The 21,706-nt window shown below is 52.6% G+C and overlaps 1 protein-coding gene across 1 annotated transcript in view; it reads left to right on the top strand.

Annotated features, from left to right (window-relative positions):
- The window catches only part of MYO7A (myosin VIIA), a 107,839-nt gene that overhangs the window by 11,312 nt on the left and 74,821 nt on the right, over window positions 1-21,706 (top strand). Inside the window, exons 3-8 of the mRNA XM_010831775.1 lie at window positions 5,140-5,253; window positions 9,331-9,483; window positions 19,598-19,782; window positions 20,461-20,582; window positions 20,675-20,817; window positions 21,071-21,184. Coding sequence (XP_010830077.1) covers window positions 5,140-5,253; window positions 9,331-9,483; window positions 19,598-19,782; window positions 20,461-20,582; window positions 20,675-20,817; window positions 21,071-21,184 — 831 coding nt within the window. The remainder of the gene's footprint in view (window positions 1-5,139; window positions 5,254-9,330; window positions 9,484-19,597; window positions 19,783-20,460; window positions 20,583-20,674; window positions 20,818-21,070; window positions 21,185-21,706) is intronic.

Genomic DNA, 21,706 nt, shown 5'->3' on the forward strand with positions numbered 1-21,706 from the left:
TCCGATCTCTCTTCCCCTCCGAGCCGGGAGCTTCTGCAGCTGGAAAACGGGAGGTGCCCAGAAGGGGATTCCCTGCCTTTGCCCTGGTCCAGAGCAGGGAGCGTTTCCAGGTGCCCTCCACCTACTAGCTGGTAGAAGGAAAGCCTGGCCTGTGAGGCCCCTCCTTCCCTGAAGGTTAGCAACCGAACACTTCCATACTCACCCACCCCTCTGGCAAGTCAGTCGGACCATCTTTCCCACCTGTGAAAACAGGGCTAAGACCACCAGTGTCCCAGAGTGATTATGAGGATAAAGGAGGGGATGCCTGCGTGCTCTGGAGAAGGCAGTGGCACCCCACTCCAGTACTCTTGCCTGGGAAATCCCTTGGAGGGAGGAGCCTGGTAGGCTACAGTCCATGGGGTCCGGAAGAGTCAGATAGGACCCAGCAACTTCACTTTCACTTTTCACTTTCATGCACTGGAGAAGGAAATGGCAACCCACTCCAGTATTCTTGCCTGGAGAATCCCAGGGAAGAGCAGCCTGCGTGCTCAGGTTCTTCAGTCGTGTCTGATTCTGTGCGACTCCATGGACTGTAGCCCACCAGGCTCCTCTGTCCATGGTATTCTTCAGGCAAGATACTGGAGTGGGTTGCCATGCCCTTCTCCAGGGGATCTTCCCCATCCAGGGATCGAACCCTCTTCTTCTCGGTCTCCTGCATTGCACTAGGGAATTCTTTACCTGCTGAGCCACCAGGGAAGCACCTAAGTTGGGGGAGAGGCGGGGATATGTGCTAAAACATACTGGTTTTCATTCCACAAACAGGGATTGAACCTCAGACCCTTCCCCAGGGAAGGAGGGAGGCCCAAGAGACTAAGGCCTTGCGGGGGAGTCAGTATTGATCTGATTCTGGGTTCATGCCTAGGGGGAAGGCAAGTGGACATCAAGGACAACTCCTCTTTGCATGGGTCTCTTATCTTTCCAAGCACTGACTCCTTCCATTTTAAGGCTGGGGAACACTAAGGCCCAGAGAGACAGAAAGACTTAGCCAAAGTCACACAGCATTGGTGACAGAACTGGGACCTGGATCCAGAACTCTACCATGGTTTGTGGTGGGTGTGGGCTAGGGTTGTGAAGTGCCCTTGAGGACATTTAGGCAAATCCATCTAGGAAGCCACTGTGTGGGGGCTGGGAGCTGCTCATCTGATGGTGGAGAAGCTGTTACTTTCTCCAGTTTACATAGCCACACAGGGGCAGGAGTCTCACAAATAGAACTTTTGATTGGGGGAAAGCTCCCCAGTGGGGTTCTCCTGACAATGGGGTGGTAGGGTTGTAGGAATGGGGCCAGATGCAGTCACAGGCTGCCTGGAGTCCGGTTGTGGGGAGAAGCCAATGGGGCTAGACCTGAGCCCAACGCTCCTATCCTCTCCTCCTGCCCCTCAAAAAAGTGTTGTGTTCTTTTACGTCTTCCCTCCTCCCCTCCTTCCTTCACCCATCAGCATTTCCTGACCCACCTTGTTTTGGGATAGGGCTCTGCCTTGCAGTTGTTTGCAGTCTCATGAGTAACTGATCTGATGAGTGGTGGTGGCCAAATTACTTTCTCTCTCTGGGCTCAGTTTCCTCATCTGTAAAATGGGGACCCTTACAATCCAGCTGCACTCTCATGCCCCAAGTACTTTCCATGGGACAGTGGTAACTGTCTTCTCAGAGGTTCTCAGCTCCCCGAGTCCTCTTGGAAGCCTCTTAGCTGCCGTTTTTGCTTCTTTCCTCAAGTTCAGATCAAGAGAAGAGAAAATCAAGTCATTGCCCTCCTGATGACAGTCCTTGGCTAGGAGGGTTCTAAAGTCACTTCTGTTTGCTTTGGTGCCCCCAGCTGGAGCTTCCAGTTTGCATTTTGAGTCCACTAAGCATCTCCAGGCAGGAACCCTATTAGTGTTTCCTGTTCTTTGCAGAACTGGGCTCAGGGCGGGGCCCTAGGGTGGGGGTGTTGGGAGACCGGACTGGATTTGGAGTTTGCCAGTCTTGGGCTTCATTCCTGGTTCTACCACAAAACACCTGTGTGACCTCGGGCATGGGTCTTGACCTCTCTGAGGAGATGAAGTAGAGGTGGAATCCTCTGTCGAAGTGTTGTGATGAGGTTCAGTGAGATGGTTAATTCCAGGGAAGCATGTCAGTCACTACTTGGCCTGCTGCAGGGGTATTGAGTGTGCAGAGAGCAATGTCCTGGTGCCACTGCCAGCCTCCGGGAATCAGGTAGTCTCTCTCTTTCTCTCTCACACACATGAACTCTGTCATGTGCTCCCTCTTACACACTCACACCCATGCTCACACACACACACTCTCACATTCTGATTCTCTTTCTCATTGAGAGAGTTTCTCTATGTTTGGTTCTGGGGAATCACAGACGGAAGACTCAGATAGGCCCTGCCCTCAGGGGGCTGCAGGCTAGCGAGGAGTGGGCACACACAGTGATGACCCAGCCTGGTGCAGGCTGTAAGAGGCAAGCCCAGGGGCCTGGAGTCTGGAGGAATGCCTGGGTTCTCTTCTCAGGATGAAGTTTTTAAAAGTGTAAATGCATCGTGTCACCCTCTCCTGCTTCAAATCTTCCAGTAGCTTCTTGTCCTACTTAATGTCCAACTTCGTCCATGTCTCATGGGACCCTATGTGCCCGATGCCCACATCCTCCGAGTGCCCCCTCATCTAGCGTCAACCTGGGGCTCCCCTTACTAGACCCTCTGCTTTCCCTTCACTGCTCTGTCCCCAGAGTCTGGAATGAAACTGGAATGAAACAGCAGGCTCTCCACAAATGTGCTCCAAATGACTGAACTAACTCTTCAGGGGGTGGAGAGGAGGAGGAAAGAGGTGGGGCAGTGAGGAGGGGTTGGGAAGAGTTGCTGTTTGCTCTTGGATAAATGTCCACTCAGTGGAAAGATGGGGAGGGGAGGAGGGGATGTGGAACAGAATAGCCTGGGCAGGGGTGTGTCCGGTGGTCCTGGGTCAGCACTTAGAGAGGGCATGGAGTGTGGCAGGAAACATAGCTTGGATTTGGGATTAAAGCAGTCATGAGCATTAAACAGGGCAGTTTATGGGAAGTAACCATACAGCCTGGGCAACAGTAGATACTCAGCAAACACATGAGTTCTCCTCTCCTCCCAAAGGCTCTCCAAAGTTTCTTAGTTTTTCTGGGAGAAAGCTTGGGTTTGCAGCTAGCATGTTTCTAACATGTGCTGACCTCCCACGAAGGGAAGTTCATAGTGTCAGCTGGGGCTGAAAAGTAGTTGGTTCTGATGGGAACACGAAGCTGAAACAGTGGCAAGTTGGCTTTGGTACTCAACAAGCCCACCCCTCACTGAGGCATGTGGAAACTGAGGTTCAAAGAGGTCAGGGACTTGTCTGAGGTCCCAAGCAGGTCCCCAAACCCAGTCTCATCAGATCAGATCAGATCAGTCGCTCAGTCGTGTCCGACTCTTTGCGACCCCATGAATCGCAGCACGCCAGGCCTCCCTGTCCATCACCAACTCCCGGAGTTCACTCAGATTCACGTCCATCGAGTCAGCGATGCCATCCAGCCATCTCATCCTCTGTCGTCCCCTTCTCCTCCTGCCCCGAATCCCTCCCAGCATCAGAGTCTTTCCCAGTGAGCCAGCTCTTCACATGAGGTGGCCAAAGTACTGGAGTTTCAGCTTTAGCATCATTCCTTCCAAAGAAACCCCAGGACTGATCTCCTTCAGAATGGACTGGCTGGGTCTCCTTGCAGTCCAAGGGACTCTCAAGAGTCTTCTCTTGAGAACTATCCGGGAGAAATATCAATAACCCAGTCTCATAGCCCAGAGCTATTTGCACTGGGCCATTCCCATGGGCTCATTTCATTGTGAATCAATTTTAGCCGCTGTTACGTTTCTAACTGCCGCTTGATGTTTTCATTAGAATGTCCAGGTTCTTTTACCCTCTAGGGAATTTGGGAACCACCAAAAAGAACACTCTTCTTAAGATTAGAATAAAATTCAGCTTTTACCTCCAGGTGAATAAGAGTCTATGAGTCCTGGTTCTTGTCCGCCTCTCTCTCATCAGTCCTTCCTTCCTGCCTGAGGGCCTTTGCCCTTGTCATTTCCTCTGCCCAGATTTCTACCCTTGCTCTTTCCTAGCCTGTCTGCTTCTCGCCCTTCAGGTCTCAGTTCAGAGGTTTCCTCCACAGAGTGGCTTCCCCAGCTACTGGATCTCTGCTTGGCTGGCTTGGTCATTCTCCAGCACTGGGATCACTGTCATCACCACACTACAGCTATCCCAAGTGACTATTACTTGCTCAGGTGCTTGTTTTCTGCCTCCTTCCAACCCGAATGTACTTCCTCAGTATTTTTTCTGGCTCCTCCCAACTAGAATGTGGACTCCATGCTCACTGCTTGATCCCCAGCATTTAGATCCATCGGTGCCTTGTACCTAGTAGGTGCTCAGTACATGCGTGTTTGATGCCAGTGCTGAAAGGCAGTTCTTCTAAATCCATTCTCTGACTCTGGGCTGTAGATGTGGCTTCCGTGCATGCTCACTGAGCATGTAGTGAGAGCCAGGCCCTGTGCCAGATGCTGCAAGGGATACAGATGTGACGCTCTGCCCACCCCCAAGAGATACTGTTGGGCTGTCCCCACAAGCCAGGAGACAGTGTGGCTGAGAGCGATGTCCACGTGTGTCACGGGGCCCAGCAGTGTCACTGCAGGGAGGTCATAGCTGTGACTGTGAGTGTTGACCTTGGAGGTGATGGAGGCTGTTTGAATGTCTGGGGGAACTACTCCTTTAGTACGGAGGGGAAGTGGTTTGGGTGCTTCGGTGTTTCTGCCTAAACCTCAATGTGTCTACTGTCCCTGTATGTGATGTAGAGCCTTGGGGAGAGCCGGGCTTTGGGCAGGCCTGGGTTTGAAGCTGCTTAGCTGTGTGATCTCAGCTGTTCCCCTCTCTGAGCCTCTGCTTATTCGTCTGTAAACTGGGGACAGTCATGACACTGTGTAAGTGCCCAACCGAGGACCAGGCACCAAGGCTTCCACGAGTGCTGGTTCTCTTTCCTCTTCTGTGGTCGACGCAAGAGCCGCTGGTGGTCGGGGTGGGCACAGCACTGCTCGGAAGGTGTTCCTGATGCCCCTCTCTGCTCACCTGGGACTCTCTCACCCACAGGGCGACTACGTCTGGATGGACCTGAGATCCGGACAGGAGTTTGATGTGCCCATTGGAGCGGTGGTGAAGCTCTGTGATTCTGGGCAGATCCAGGTGGTGGACGATGAAGGCAATGTGAGTAGCCTGTTACCATCCCGCCCCTGTGCCTGGACAGGGGCACAGGCTGGCAGTGACCTGACACAGGTACCTAGCAGGGACCGGCCTCGGGGGGGTGGAGACAGTTCCTGGGCCCCACTTCTGCCTCTCAGAGCTCCCTTCCTCCATGGAGCTTTCCCGACGGCCCCCATGAGAAGGAACCTCGCTTTTGCCCCATGATACTTGTTCTAATTTCCATAAATACTTCGGTCCATTCTGCCTGGTATTAGAGATGTGTGTCTGTGTGGACGTGCGAGTGTATATGGTGGGGGCAGGGAGGTGGCACTAGCCTGGGCGCTCCTTGGGTTCACGGATGCTTTGGGATCAGAGAGACTGGATTTAAATCCCATCCTGCCCACTTGATGCCCAAGCTATGCAACCTTGGCCAAATCTCTTTCCCTTCTGAACCCGTTTCCCTTTCTATAAAATGGAGATAACGACAACTATCTCACAGGGTTATTGACTCAGAAAATGGGGAGGTGCTCTGAAAACAGCCAGTCTGGTTCTGTGGGGTTACAGCATCAGATGAATCCACTGTCCACCCCAGTGCTGCCCGGGAATCAGTCTAACAGTTGAACCCTTTATCTCTCGTGACTCTGACGGAAAGGGACACTGGAATTGTAAATTTCAGAGGCAGTGAGAGTGGGGCCTTGGGGATGGAAGGAAAGGTCTAAAGTCAGGGTCCAGTCTTAGAGAAGATGGGTGGGTGGCCTGGAAGAGGGGAAGCCTGGGAACTCTGGACGTGTGTTCATGGGCATGACACATGTGTATGTGGCGGGGGCATGTGTAAATGTGGTGTGGAGTATAAGGCTGTGGTTTGGTAGAGACGTGAGGGACCGGGGAGATTCAGTTCACCATAATTTGGGTTGTACCCAATGCTTTGGGTGGTGCTGGGGATATAGAGAGAGTCCTGTCTTAGCCTCCAAGTCTGATGGAAGTGAAAGGGTGCAGTGACTTGGAGAAGAAGGCTCTGTTGGGGGTTGGGATGGGCTCTGGATCCTGGAGGCCCAGTACTGGCTGTGGAAAGGTGGGGGCATCACTGTTATTTATCCCTGCAGCCTCCAGAGGTACCAGCTTTGGGGTTTGCAAAGCCCTTTGACCCAAGTTCTGTTTTTAAGTCCTCACAGTGTGTGTGAAGGGCAGGGAGGACAGCCTCTGTGACCTCAAGGGGAAACTGGAGTCCAGGGAGGGACCCCAGGGCCACTCACACTAGTGAGCTAGTGAGGGATGCTGCGTGAGGGGCCAGGATCCCGGGCCTCCAGCCCCGTGTGTGTGATTCCTCTCCTGACATCTCAGTGGTGACTTTGGAGCTCCGGTTCTGTTAACCACACTTTTGTCCCCTGGGCTTTAAAAGCAGAGTGCCACAGTGTCATCCCACAGGCTCCAGTTCCAGGGCCCTCTAGGAAGCCCCTGTGAGGTTGTAGGTGCAGAACGGGGGCCCGGGTTTGGCTGGCAGCACAGATAGGTCCAGGAACCAGCCTGGAACCCCCAGGGTGGGGCCCAGGGACTCTGCCTGCAGGCTTGAGTTTCACCTGGGTCATGTTGCATGTCAGATGGTGTCCCGTAACTGTGTCACCAGATCCCAGAGATCCACTCCCACTCGCCCCCACAGAGGCCCTGAGAATGGGGGCTGCAGAGTGGGGAGGAATGTGACTGACTGGCTGGGAACAGGATGGGGCCTGCGTTGCTTCGGTGGTGCTGGGCCCGGGCGGGTGGAGGGATGGCGGTTTCTGGCCTCTTCTTTCACCAGCTTTTCCCACTCCCATTCCCTCCCTGCTCCACCTCCAAGCTATCATCTTTGACTTCTCTGTCTGCCACAGACTCCCCCAACCTGAGGCCAGGTGAGTCACATCTGGTTCCCTGGAGCACGATGAAGCTCTCCCTAGAGAAGTTTCTCTATGAAGATGTGCTGAATCAATGAGAGGCCACGGTTCCCATCTTCACTGAAGTGCTAATATTCTGCTTTTGTCCAAGCCATTCTTATTGCTGGACATCCCCTTCTTCCCCTCCTCTGCAGAGCACATGGTCCCTGTCTCTCTGAATTCATTGCCAGGTCAGCTCTTTCCCAAATGTGTCCCCAGGCCCTCTGTGTCTCTCCCTGGTATACCTTCAGGGCCAGGCCTCAGTTTCTGTCCTGGTTACACTTTGGTCTGTGTGGTAGCTGTCTGTGGACATTGACCTGAGGGGTGCTGACCTCAGCTGTGTGACTCTCCATGCAGGAAAGGAGTGGGGAGAGGCTCAGCTCTGCCATTTAACTGAGCAGAGCACTCTACCTCTCCAGTGTACAGCCTCACTGTAAAACAGGGCCAGTAATTCCATGATGCAATGTTAAGAGGAACAAATGAGAATATACACCTCTTTTGCAACAAAAACTAGAAGGCATTAGAGTGATAATACCCAGGATTGGTTGATCAGTTACCAGGTACTAGGGCTTTTTAGATCTGACAGGAGTGAAACAAAAGTTGACCATTATCATATCTATTAACCCTCCCAACATCCCTAAGAAAAGGGGATTGTTATTCTCATCCCCATTTCGTAGATGAGGTCGTAGAGGTTCAGGGAAGCAAACTGACATGCACAGGGCTACGGGTCTTGCGGAGGCTGAACTACCTCTTAACTCTGGGCTGAAGTGTCCTGTGGAGGAATTATGGAAACAGGCTGGGGTCGAGTGGGGAAGGCAGACAGCCTGCCTGGCAAGGTCTCCCCTCTGGCCCATGCTAGGGCCTAGGACCAAGTAGGGAAAGGGAATTTTCCAATTGGATCAACTTTTATCAAGAAATGGGATGGAAGAGAGGAATGTTCCACCCGGGATTGGAAAGTCTAGGAGGGTTCTCTGATCTTGCCATCCAGCCTATTCACGTCAGGGCTGTGTGAGGGCCTGACCTGGAATGCAATGCCCCTGGCCCAGGAAGTGCCTTGAAATGCCAGGGAAACTGGAGTCATTGGCAATGGCTAGCCTGTCCTTGAGCTCTTTGAGGGCCTTGGTCTTCTGATCCTGTTTTCTCATGTAAAGTAAGGGAGCTGGAATAGGGGACTTGTGGGCTCTCTCCATGACTAGGACTTGGCTTTTAATTCAGATTTGGTTCCTAGTAGTCAGAAGTCAGCCATCTGTTCATCAGGAATTCTCTGCCCTGTCTTTGTGCCTGGCCCCTGTTTGAAGCACTGTGAACCAGGCTATAGCAAACATGGAACCTAACCGCCCAGACTTGGGGAAAATTGAGGGGTCAGGGCCAGAACCGTGTTCACACAATGGTAACCCAGTGTGACCACTGCCTTGCAGTGGGAGACCCGGGGTGTGGGGGTGCCTAGAGGAGGCCCTGACCCAGCCGTGGGAACCCTGACTCCTGCCTGGTCCTCAGGCTCCTATGGTTCTGGTATTTGGGAATAGGGAGAGGGACCCAGAGGTCTTTGGAGGTTTGACTCAGGTTATAGCCATACTACAGAGCACAGGGGCGATTCCCATTTCTCTGAGAGGTGAGGATTGTGAGTAGAGGGTGCTGGAGACCTCCATGGGGAGGTGAGGATTCCAACAGTCAGAGGAAACCAGGGCTTTGCAAGCTCTATGAACAAGCCAAGGCAATTGCCCAGATGTGCAACCATCTGCCACCCCGTGGCAGCAGGAGATAGTGCAGTAGTATTGCACTATCCGAGTAACTTTTTGTACTACTGTTTACTGGAGTTTGGATTTGAGGTCAAGTCTAACTCCAATTATTACACTTTTCACTCCATCCTATAAACTGACTGGAGGGACTAATCCCTTTTATGACGGCCACAAGGTAGGGCCAAAGTCCCTGCCGTGCCCACCTCTAAGGTCTGCAAAAGAGAATTTCCTAAGAGGAGGAAGAGCGCTCCATGGAGGTTAAGGGTAGGTGGTATCACTTTTACTCGTGGGAGTCAACCTGTTAGAACTGATTGTGTTTGGCCGCAGGAGAGGACGAGGCCCTTATGGGGTCGCAGATATCCGGGGTTCCCGTCCCTCCAGGGACCCTTCCCTGGCAGAGTGCAGCCTGTGTCCCAGGAGGACGAGCTGACGTTATCCACTGGGCATCTCCGCAGGAACACTGGATTTCCCCGCAGAACGCCACGCACATCAAGCCCATGCACCCCACTTCAGTCCACGGCGTGGAGGACATGATCCGCTTGGGGGACCTCAATGAAGCCGGCATCCTGCGCAACCTGCTCATTAGATACCGAGACCATCTCATCTACGTGAGTCTTGCCCCACCAGCCAGCCGCCCCGCCCACCTTCCACTTGTAGCCCCGCCCCGCCCCGCCTCCGCAGCTGGCCTGCTGGGATCAGGGAGTCAGCCCTTGCCCACAGCCGCTCTGTCTGTGGCTTATTTTCTCTTCTGTTCTGGATGGCAACCCCCTTCAGTGTTCTCGCCTGGGGAATCCCATGGACAGAGGAGCCTGGCAGGCTACAGTCCATGGGGTCACAAAGGATCCGACACGACTGAGTGACTAACACTTTCTTGTGTGGTCTGTGATTGCAGAACGGGAAGTTTTTCCCACAGGTTCCTGTGGCTCTGTAGGGAGACTGCTGAAACTGCTGGGAGACTAGACCAGGCAGGGGAGGGCAACAGGCTTGGTGCTTTGCCCAGGGATGGGGGATCTGTGGTTTTCCCTGGGTTTGCGGTGGGATCAGGACCTGCCATGGATCTTCCAAAGTCAAGAGGAGGATGGGCTGGAAGTCTGTATCCTCAGGAAGGGGATGGAGGATGAAACATGCTCCTGGATACCCCAAAACCTTGATACTAGAACCTGTCATACACACATGTCACACTTTCTCACCTTGAAACTCATGAGGACAAATAAAGAACATCTCACTCAGCCAGGACTGAGTTGATCCCAAGAGGTAAGCTCAGATACCATCAGGACACGATGGTCCCATCAAGACCATTAGTCTAGAGATCCTCACACTTTTTGGCCTCAGGAACCCCTTATGCTCTTAAATATTACTGAGAGCCTCAAAGAGCTTTTGTTTATGTATGTCATATCTATTGATATTTACCATATTACAAATTATAACCAGGACATTTAAAATTATTAATTCATTAAAAAATGACCACAAAAATCCATTACAGAATAACATAGCATATTTTTAAGAAAATACATTTGTCAGTATAAGAAAATTAATGAGAAGAGTGGCACTGTTTTACAGGTTTTCAAATTCAAATATCTTTAGTATCTGACTTAATATTATGGTGGGCCAAAAAGTTTGTTTGCTTCTGAATTTTTTGGCCAACTCAATAGAAGACAACCTGATTTTCTGCCACACATCCATACTGGTGTGATATAGTTTTGGCTGAAGTATATGAAGAAAATCTGGCCTCACAGATATGCTGGTGGAAAGGACAAGGCTTTATGGACTTCCTGAAAGGATCCTGGGAATCCTCAGGGATCTCAGCCTTCTCTGAGAATGGCTGATCTAGCCCCATAGTCCCATTTTACAGAAAGGGAAACTGAGGCTTCACAAGGCTGAGTTGTAGAGCTGTGTGCTGGGGTCACTGCATGTCTCTGGCCTGAGCAGCTCAGGGGCAAAGGAAGCCATGGATGTACAACAACGAAAGAGCTGGAGGGAACTTCCTGAGGCAGGTCCCCAGGCCAGTCATGCTCAGGGGACGTGGGGTGATAAGTGCAGAGCTGGTCACACAGGGTCTGTGAAAGTGAGGACTCACTCCCAGTTTCCTTCCTGAATGCCAGGAGAGATGGCATTCAGGAAGGGGCATTGCATGATCAGAAGACCTGAGGCAGGACCGTGCCAGGCAAGTGAGTTGTCAGGACCGTGAATGGGAGACAGGGCCGGGAGAGTCTGAGGGAGCCTGAGGAAGCACAGCAAGGAGTTCTCAGGGCCCTCAGAAGCCCTGGCATTGTGGCACCTCAGCTTCTGGGGAGCCCCCCTCCCCACTCTGGGTCCTTCTGCAGCTCTGGGCTCTCAAGCTGTGCTCTGGCCCTGGACATGTGTTGATTGTGTAGCAGCAGCTTTCTCAGGGAGCCCCTTAGTACTGACAAAGCCCCTTTTACTCCTTCCCTCATCCAGAGGGCAGGACATGATGATACCTCCAGACATGAGCAGCATCACCCAGTCAGGGGGGTGGGGCTAGGATTTGAGCCCAGGCCAGAGATACCCCACGGGACCACTGGTGTCAACACCCCAGTTCTTGGCAGTTCCCTGCCCCCTCCTCTCCTTGGATAGCAGGTGGACACAGGAGAGACCTGGGGCTCTCCATGGCCACTCGCCCATGCCTGGGTGGAGTGTGATGCTTGGGTCTGGAGGTGAGCAGGAACCTGTCCCCCTGCATGCCCAGGGAGGCTGCTGCAGAGCTCGTGTCCTGATGTAGTCTCCTGTCGAGGGGAACTTCACAGGAAGGAGCTGAGTGGGGGCTGTCTCCACCAGGGACCCTGCATACCATGTCTAAGGATAACTCTGAGGCTTGTAGTTGGTTCTTTTGCACACAGTTTAGTGATTTTGCCAGCAAACTGGTTTCTCTTATGTGAGGGAGTCGGTTGGTTGATTCAAAGAACAAAGGCAAAAACAGGATCCAAAAGGGAGAAGAGAGGAAAAAATTTTAGACAGTCTGGTATAAGTAAATCTTTTTTTTTTTTGGATGCGCCATATAGTTTATGAGATCTTAATTCCTCCACTGGGGGTTGAAGCTTCACTCCCTGCATTGGAAGCACAGAGTCTTAACCACTGGACTGCCCAAAAGTTCAGGAAGTTCTGTTCACTGCCCAGATCAGTGAATCTGGTTTGTTAAGTTTTCACAGTAGACTAATTAGCTGGCTTCCCTGGTGGCTCAGATGGAAAAAAATATGCCTGCAATGCAGGAGACCCAGGTTGGATCCCTGGGTTGGGAAGATCCTCTGGAGAAGGGAATGGCAACCCACTCCAGTGTTCTTGCATGGAGAATTCCATAGACAGGGGAACCTGGTGGGCTACAGTTCATGGGGTCACAGAGAGTTGGACATGACTGAGCAACTAATGTTCTTCTCTGTGTGATTAGCAGGCAGTCAGGAGAGAAATCAGCCTGGATGTTATGGCCTTACTTAGGTTGACTATGGGATCAAATAAAAGAATTCCAGAGATTTATGGATTCTCCAGAAAACCCTGCAGTCTGTGCCATTTAGCTCATTAGAGGTTTTGCTAGTAACCATTCTGACTGATTTTAGGGTGAGGGATAGGAAGTGGGGGTGGGGAGGGCATGGAGATGGAGCCCGCATGAGATGTCTAAGCTCTCTTTCCCATTCAGAGACTCACGGTCAGAAATCCAGCCACAGCACCTGGAAGGTCCCCAGCTTGCGTAGTCTGTGGACCTAAGATTCAGGGTGTCTGTTGGTGCAGGGTCCTGCACTCCAGAACTGCAGGGCTCAAGGAGGCTTCCTTGACTTGCTGACTCTATGCTTCTGTGACTGAATGGATGAAGTAGGATTAGACCAGGGCTTTGAAGAAGCAGCTGGGCTATTGTCCCACCCAGAAACTGTACCTGTCCCTAACCATGGCAACCCTGGTTACTTCATGGCTTAGGTTACCCTGGGTACAGCCCTACGCACCTGCGATTTCCTCAGATTACCCCGGCCACTCATAGCCTTGGGCCTGGAGGATGCTCTGTCCCTGACTGTCTGCCCAGGGCTTGCCTACTCCAGCTGGTCTGCCTCCAGGAGCCTGAGGGACAGCACCCCAGGGCCGTAAATTAGCCTCAGGCACCCTAAGAGAGGCAGAGCCCTCAGAGGACCCTTAGCAACCTCTCAACTGAAGGAGAAAATTTTGAGCAGACACCACTGAGACAAACATTCAAGTCTAAGGTCCTTTCACGATATCCTGAGAATGTGAACTGGAATCCCTTTGACCAAGATGCAGTGGGAATGGTTCAGTTTGGTTCAGTTCAGTTCAGTTGCTCAGTCGTGTCCAACTCTTTGCGACCCCATGAATCGCAGCACGCCAGGCCTCCCTGTCCATCACCAACTCCCGGAGTTCACTCAGACTCACGTCCATCGAGTCAGCGATGCCATCCAGCCATCTCATCCTCTGTCGTCCCCTTCTCCTCCTGCCCCCAATCCCTCCCAGCATCAGAGTCTTTCCCAATGAGTCAGCTCTTCACATGAGGTGGCCAAAGTACTGGAGTTTCAGCTTTAGCATCATTCCTTCCAAAGAAATCCCAGGGCTGATCTCCTTCAGAATGGACTGGTTGGATCTCCTTGCAGTCCAAGGGACTCTCAAGAGTCTTCTCCAACACCACAGTTCAAAAGCATCAATTCTTCGGCACTCAGCCTTCTTCACAGTCCAACTCTCACATCCATACATGACCACTGGAAAAACCATAGCCTTGACTAGACGGACCTTTGTCGGCAAAGTAATGTCTCTGCTTTTGAATATGCTATCTAGGTTGGTCATAACTTTCCTTCCAAAGGAATGGTTAGTGGGAATGGTTAGTATTTGTTAATTTCAAGTGTAAGATAATTTGTAGAGTAATTTACAGTAGGATTGTGAGTTAAGACTATGGTAGCATTGGTTCCACCAAGTATCAGTAACTTCTGAAGAAGGGGTTATATACATGTTCATGATTCTGCATTTGATCACTATATCAAATACTCAGAATATATCAGATATACCAAAAGACACAGTGTGCTTCTGTTGAGTCAGACGAGTACTTAGTATTGGGTTAGTAAACTTTTTTGTGAGATTGAGATGTTGGTTGCTTATAGCATTGATACTATATGATGAGTGAGGTTTAGAACAATTTTGTCTTAATCTCTACTGTATATATCTGAGTAATATGGCAGAAATGAATCTTTTTGTTTTAGTGTAATTTTAGCACCCAGGTGGTGTTAGTGATAAAGAACCCACCACCAGTGCAGGAGACCTAAGAGATGTGGGTTCGATATCTGGGTTGGGAAGATCCACTGGAGGAGGAAATGGCAACCCATTCCCGTGTTCTGGCCTGGAAAATCGCATGGACAGGGGAGCTTGGCAGACTACAGTCTACAGGGTTGCAAAGAGTCACACACGACTGAAGCAACTTAGCACACAGATAAGGCAGCATTTTTAATCTCTAGAAGACTACCATGAATAATGTTTATTGAGTCTTCAACTTATGCTAGGCACTGTTATAAGTATTTTACATGAATTAACTGATTTAATCCTCATAGTACCCCTTATGTGGGTTACCCTGGTGGCTCAGTGGTAAAGAACCCACCTTCCAATGCAGGAGATATAAGTTTGATTCCTGGGTTGGAAAGATGCCCTGGAGAAGGAAATGGCAACCCACTCCAGTGTTTTTGCATGGGAAATCCCATGGACAGAGGAGCCTGGTAGGCTACAGTCCATGGGGTCGCAATGAGTTGGACATGACTTAGTGACTAAAGAGTAAACAGCAACCTCTCATTGGGTGGTCCCAGAGGCCAGGGGTCATTGCCGGGTCTTTCAGGGAACAGGTGGCAGGGCTGAAGCTGAGTAGGGACTGGAGCTCTGGTCTGGGAGCTGGGAGACCTGGATCCAGGTGTTGGCAGGTGGCCTTTGGAGAATCCCTACTCATTTCTGGTCTCTGTCACCCCTTTGGTACAATGGGTTGGGTAGCTCTGTGACGTTGGTATAGTATGTGTATCTTGGTCTCCATGGCCTGTAAGCGGAAGGCCCCAGGGATAGCAGGCCCAGGGGTTTCCCAGAGGAGGAGGTGGGTTCCTACCGTACCTCCTGGGGTGTGTCTCTGAGCCAAGAGAGGCTCCTTGATCTTCACCTGGAGCTTGGGGCCCCCCAGGGACCTGTGTGCTATGTCCTTGACTCAGGAATAATCCTTATCTCTTCCCTACCCCAGCCCACGGCCCCACAGGGTGGGCTTTATCACTGGAGACTTAACAAAATGCCAGTGTTGGGGAGTGGACATTAACCCTCTGTTTACCGTGAACCCTTGGAGAGACAGGGCCAGAGGGGCTCAGAGAGCAGTGCCCAGAGCCTAAGGGGGTGGACACGTGCTGAGGTGCAGAGAGAGGCCTTAGTCTCATTGTCAGCAGTGGCCAAGCCCCTCACTTCTTCTGCCTCCCCTACCACCAGCCTCACAGCCTTGCAGGTGAATCCCTGGGATTTGGGGGAGTCCAGGTGGGGAGGTGAGAGCCGGGGCTCTGGTGCCAGGGTCCCTCCATTATCCCACTCCCCACTTATCTGCTGTGTGACCTTGGCAAGTCCCGCCCCTTCTTGGAGGCTCAGTTCTCCCATCTGAGAAGGAGCGTCATAACTACGCCTCACAGGGGCCTTCTGACAGCACAGGGAGGGATAGCCTGGGAGCTGCAAATCCTGTGCTCGACAGGGGGTGTGTCCTTGTTCCTCTGCTGAGGTGAGTCCTCTCTCTGAAGGAAGAGGCTTTTTCATTATTTAATTTGAAATGGGTGCAGGTGCTACAGATTGGAAAGTATTCCTTCTGCCACAGACGCAACCACTGCTACTAACTTCTTATCTATCCTCCAAGAGAAAGACTATGTATATATGATATCCGTGATATTAAATTATGCTAAAATTTTTTCTACACATATGATAGCATTGCTGCCCAGACTGCTGTGTGCTTTTCCACTAGCCACAGCCCCCGGCCATCCTTCCTATCAGCACAGGCAGGGTTGCCACAGTGTTGCTGACAGGGGTCTCCCGTTATGGACTTTCTTGGTGGCTCAGGTGGTAAAGAATCTGCCTGCAATGCAGGAGATACCCTGGAGAAGGGCATGGCAATCCACTCCAGCATTCTTGCCTGGAGAATTCTGTGGACAGAGGAGCCTGGCAGGCTATTGTCTATGGGGTTGCAGAGAGTCGGACATGACTGAGCAACTAACCCTTGTCCCCTTAGCTCCCTTCCTTGCTGCTTCCTGTGGACAACAGTGAATTTCTTCTCCATCCATTAATTTAGTCACTCTTCATTCACTCACCAAACACTTGCTGAGCATGTCCTATGCACTGTGCATAGTACTGACCCCAGGTAGAGAGGAGAGCAAGGCTGGGGCCAGAGGCCTTGAACCAGAATTATGGAGGAGTCAGATGGTCAAGTGAAAGGAGCCAGGCAGGCTGTGATGGGTCACATGGGAGGGTGCCAGCTTCCTGTGGAGGGAGCGGTCATCTCTTGGATGAAAGGAATGATCGGGCATGAGCTGGGTGAGGGGGAAGGGGATGGAGTGTGATGTTTTTAACTGAGCGTTTAATGTGAAGAGAGCCTCTGTCTGTGGGCTGTGGCCATCAGGGGCCAGGGCTCAGGGGTCTTGTGGGCAGGGAAAGGATATGGACTTTGTCCTGAGGCCACGGGGAACCTCTTGAAGGTTTTTAGCAGGGGATGACACGGTCAGATTTTCAAAGAGCTGACCCAGATTCCCAGTGATGGACAGATTGTAGAGGGCATGGTGGAAGCTGGGAGTCCAAGGGGAGGTGCCTGGCCAGGAACATGGCCATGTCCATGGACAGAAGTGGGTTGTTAGGAAGGAGGGGGAGCCTCCCCCAGCATCCCACCCTGGTGAAGATGGTGGTGAAGGACAGTGGTGGCACTGTTGGCCGAGCTGGGAGGCAGAGGAGGAGCAGGGTTGGAGGGGAGAGTGGGCTGTGGTCTGGGCAGGCTGGGGGACATCAAGTGGGGATGTCCAGGAGGCAGAGGGCTGAGGGGCCTAGTGCTCGGGAGGGCCCTCTGGGCTGTGGGCAGAGGACAGAGGGCCACAGAAGGGTGATGGGGAGAAAGGGTCCAGGCCCAGCCCCGGGAAGGCTCCTCGTGGTGTCTCAGTGCACTCCCTGTGCTTGGTCACCGAGCCTCTCCTCAGGGCCACCTCGGTCTGGCTTTGACTCCCCCGTTGACCGGTTCATTGGGTTTGAAATAGCGCGTCTGCCTCCAGCCTCTGTAACTGCTATTTATCCTCCCTGGCTGTCAGGGTGACCTTTTCCTAGCCATCTTCCTAAATGTCCTGTCCTTTCACGGCTCTGTGCTTGATTCCCACTGAGAGCCCTCTGCCTGCCTGCACCCTGTCCCTCCTGTGTGCCTGGGGTGAGTTCCCTTGGCCCCAGGCTCCCGTCCCTGGCAGTCAGGTGTGGGTGTCAGCTTTCCCTTGTGCCTCAGGGGAGGGTTCCTGAACGACAGCACACAGTCGGCCTCAGACCACATGGCAATCAAGGGCCAAGTGGTTGAGAGCCATGCCTGCCGTTAAGGAAATACTCAGAAGAAAGGAAGGCGCTTGTGGACAGCCAGCTCTCCACCAGGCACCTGTCCAAAGGTTGTGCCCTTTGGTCTTTACAGCAGCCTTGGGAGGTGGGTGTTAACCATACCCCTTTTACAGATGGACAGACAGAGAAGTAGAGATTTGCCACAGGGATTTTTTTTAAGTTAGATTTTTTTAAATATAAATTTATTTATTTTAATTGGAGGCTAATTACTTTACAGTATTGTAGTGGTTTTGCTATAAATTGACATGAATCTGCCACAGGTGTACATGTGTTCCCCATCCTGAACCCCCCCGCCCACCTCCCTCCCCATCCCATCTCTTTGGGTCATCCCAGTGCACCAGCCCCGAGCGCCCCGTCTCATGCACCGAACCTGGACTGGCAATTTGTTTCATATATGATAATATACATATTTCAACACCATTCTCCCAGATCATCCCACCCTTGCCCTCTCCCACAGAGTCCAAAAGACTGCTCTATTCATCTGTGTCTCTTTTGCTATCTCGCATACAGGGTTATCATTACCATCTTTTTAAATTCACAGGGATGTTTCTTGTGGCTGTCTCTCCCACCTGGGGACCATAATCTAGCTGATTCCCACTGCTTGGCAGGACTGAGCTGTGGGGGACAGTGGCCGAGGCCCCCTGGGGCTAGAGGTTGACAGGTCCTGCTCTGGGGAGTCAGCCCAATAGACTCACCTGGGCTGTGCTGGGTGTTGCTGGTGGAGCAGATCCTTATCACCCCATTCCCACTGACGAGTTCTCTTTTGTCCCTACTTTCCAACCTCAGACTAACTGTGGAGGGCGGGTGAGTAGCACAGAGCAGGTTCCCGCTCTCCATATGTACTTGGCCTGGCAGCTCCCCTCCAGCCTCCTTCCCCATCCCGCCCCATCTCTGCTGCTCAGGCTCTGGCACACGGTCAGGCGGTCAGCCTGGTGAGGCTCAGCTGCTTCTGGCATGGGCTACTTAGAGGAAGAGCCAGGATGGGGAGAGGAGGGTCCTCTGGGGCTCAGAAGGGCGGTGTCTGATAGGACAGAAGCCTGGGTTTGGGGCGCTCAGGCCAGGACTGCTTTGCACGGTGCAGCTGGCCCTGGGGTGGGCACTGGCTTGGTATGCGGTGCTGGCAGCAGCGCTTTCCCTGCATGGCCGCCTAGGGGCTGAGGCTGCCAGGGTGTGGCTGTGGCTCTGGTGTGATGCCCACGGCCCCAGGTGGGAGGGGATGGATGAGGCAGATCCCTTCCCTACAAACTCACAACTTTCTTCAGCCCATCTGGGCTCAAATGTCAATAGATCCATCACCAATGATAGGCTGGGTATGACCTTTTACAATTGGAGGGGGGAGCAGTGGGGAGTGGAGAGGAGAAGTAACCCCTGAGGGCCTCACTGTGACCTAGAGGCAGGAGGACCAGGCCTCGTTGTCCCCTGTGTGGCAGGATCTGGGTCCGCAGCAGGAAATTTTGGCACCCAGGTGCACTAACCAAGGAGCTCGAGGAGGGAAACCCCCGGAAGGCTCTCTGAGGTGTGTCTGGTCCCTGTGCCCACACTGCCTAGGGTGGCTGGGGGTGCTCTGTTCCCCAGAGTGCAGGGGCAGTGCTGCAGAGACAGGAGCCCACCCAGCCCCTTTAGCTCTTGATGGCTTCATTCCATTCCCTTCTCACCCACCCATCTCCTCCACTCTGGAAAGGTCCAGTTTGTGAATTTCACTCCCATAGTTTGAGGTGCAAGGTTTGGAGGCAAAGGTGGGAGTCAGCCTTTGAGGATTACCTGCAGGGTGCTATGAATTTTAAAGTCCACTATCTTCTTTAATCTTCATAGACAGTTATATTATACCCATTTTACAGATAAAGATAAGGAAATCGAGGCTTTGAGACCCTCCTTCCCTCCCCCGCCCCCCTCCTCCACCCGCCGCTTCCTCCTTTCATCAAATGTTTCTAAGCACCTACTCTGAGCTGCCCCAATGCTAACCTGAAGCCCTCTGCCTACACCGCCCCCTACCCCCTGCCCAGCTCATAGGGAGGTAGGATTCCAACACCAAAGCCAGTGCTCTGCCTTCCAGAGGGATGGAATAGGGCAGAGCCTGAGAGCTTTCTAGAATCAGAGCTCCCCCACATAGGAAGGGATGAGCTCTCTGTTCCTTGTTGTCCACAGACCTACACGGGCTCCATCTTGGTGGCTGTGAACCCCTACCAGCTGCTCTCTATCTACTCGCCAGAACACATCCGCCAGTATACCAACAAGAAGATTGGGGAGATGCCCCCCCACATCTTTGCCATTGCTGACAATTGCTACTTCAATATGAAGCGCAACAGCCGTGACCAGTGCTGCATCATCAGGTGGGCACCCAGCACCAGCATGGAGCTCCAGGCTCAGCCTCTAGAACTCCTGCTCTATGCTCCTGCTAATGCCTCATACTATAGAGAATCACCTCCCCTTTCCCAGGCCTTATATCTTTATTAATGTCACCAGAGCTCATGTTAGCTTTCGATGCCAACCTTACTGCTGGCTCCTGTTAAATTATGGTCAGTTGCAATCTCAGGCTCCTATTCTCTCTTGGGCAGAGGATAAAAGAACAAAGCATTGACATGCTTAATTGACAGAGAATTGACAAAGTTAATGCCATGCGGTATGGCAGTATGGATGGAGGGGAAGGAAAGTTAACCAAGCTCCTTTTACCTTCCCCAGGTTTGAAAAGTCCTTGAAAGTGAAGTGTTTGTCACTTAGTCATGTCTGACTCTTTGTGACTCCATGGACTGTAGCCCACCAGGCTCCTCTGTCTGTGGAATTCTCCAGGCAAGAATACTGGAGTGGGTCACCATGCCCTCCTCCACGGGATCTTCCCAACCCAGGGATTGAACCCAGGTCTCCCGCAATGCAGGCAGATTCTTTACCATCTGAACTACCAGGGAAGCCCCGAAAGGTCCTTAGTTTCAGCCCATTTTACTGATGAGGAGCTGATTGGAGTGGGACAGCAGCTGTAACGGGTCCCACCTCTGCCTGTGTCTCCTCTGCAGTGGGGAGTCTGGGGCAGGGAAGACAGAGAGCACGAAGCTGATCCTGCAGTTCCTGGCGGCCATCAGCGGGCAGCACTCGTGGATTGAACAGCAGGTGCTGGAAGCAACTCCCATCTTGGAAGGTAGGACTGGGGCTCTCAGGGAGGAGCTGGGTGGCTGTGGGGCAGGGGGGAAGTTGACACTGACCGTGACCCATGACCCATGACCCTTGCAGCGTTTGGGAATGCTAAGACCATCCGCAATGACAACTCAAGCCGCTTCGGGAAGTACATCGACATCCACTTCAACAAGCGGGGTGCCATCGAGGGCGCCAGGATCGAGCAGTACCTGCTGGAGAAGTCACGAGTCTGTCGCCAGGTGGGCCTGAGCCCTGCGCAGGAGCCCCTGACTCGGGGTGGGGAGTGTGGGGTGCACTTTGCAGAGCCTTGCTTATCCCTGTGTTCCTGCTTGCTTGCCTCAGGTCCTGGGATCCCATCAGGAAACCCACCCATGGGCACTTTTTCATGGAAGACACTTGTTAAAACAGTGAACTGCTTATAGTCTGATTGTCTGCTGCCCGATGGCCCGTCCTGCCCTCCCATCCCCCAACACCTTGTGCCCATGTTTTCAGGCCCCGGATGAAAGGAATTATCACGTGTTCTACTGCATGCTGGAGGGCATGAATGAGGAGCAGAAGAAGAAGCTGGGCCTGGGCCAGGCCACGGACTATAACTACTTGGCCATGGTGAGGCCCAGGTGGGCACCCGGGGAGGGGGACACCTGTCCCAGCCCCTCCCCAGCTCCAGGCCTGGTGGGTGGGAACTTCTCTGTGGGCTCTTTTTCATCCTCTGATGGGCACCAGCCTACCATAAAGCGTGTTCCCCATGTGGGCACACACTTGCTCCCCCATCCATCTGGATGAATTCTTGCCACAGATACTAGTAATAATGCTTCGGTTGTGTCTGACTCATTGTGACCCCATGGACTGTAGCCCACCAGGCTCCTCTGTCCATGGGATTCTCCAGGTAAGGATACTGGAGTGGGTTGGCATGCCCTCTTCTAGGGGATCTTCCTGGCCCAGGGATTGAACCTGCGTCTCTCATATGTCTTACCTTGGCAGCGGGTCCTTTACCACTAGCGTCGGCTGGGAAGCCCACCACAGATACACACATTCCTAAATGTGTAGGTGTCCCAGACCCAGGGACACAGACACGCGCGTGCCTGCGTGTCTACACACTCGGCCCTGCCTGCAGACATGTTCTCTGGC

Source organism: Bison bison, unplaced genomic scaffold, assembly GCF_000754665.1.
Source record: "Bison bison bison isolate TAMUID 2011002044 unplaced genomic scaffold, Bison_UMD1.0 scf7180017864531, whole genome shotgun sequence".
Taxonomy (NCBI): domain Eukaryota; kingdom Metazoa; phylum Chordata; class Mammalia; order Artiodactyla; family Bovidae; genus Bison; species Bison bison.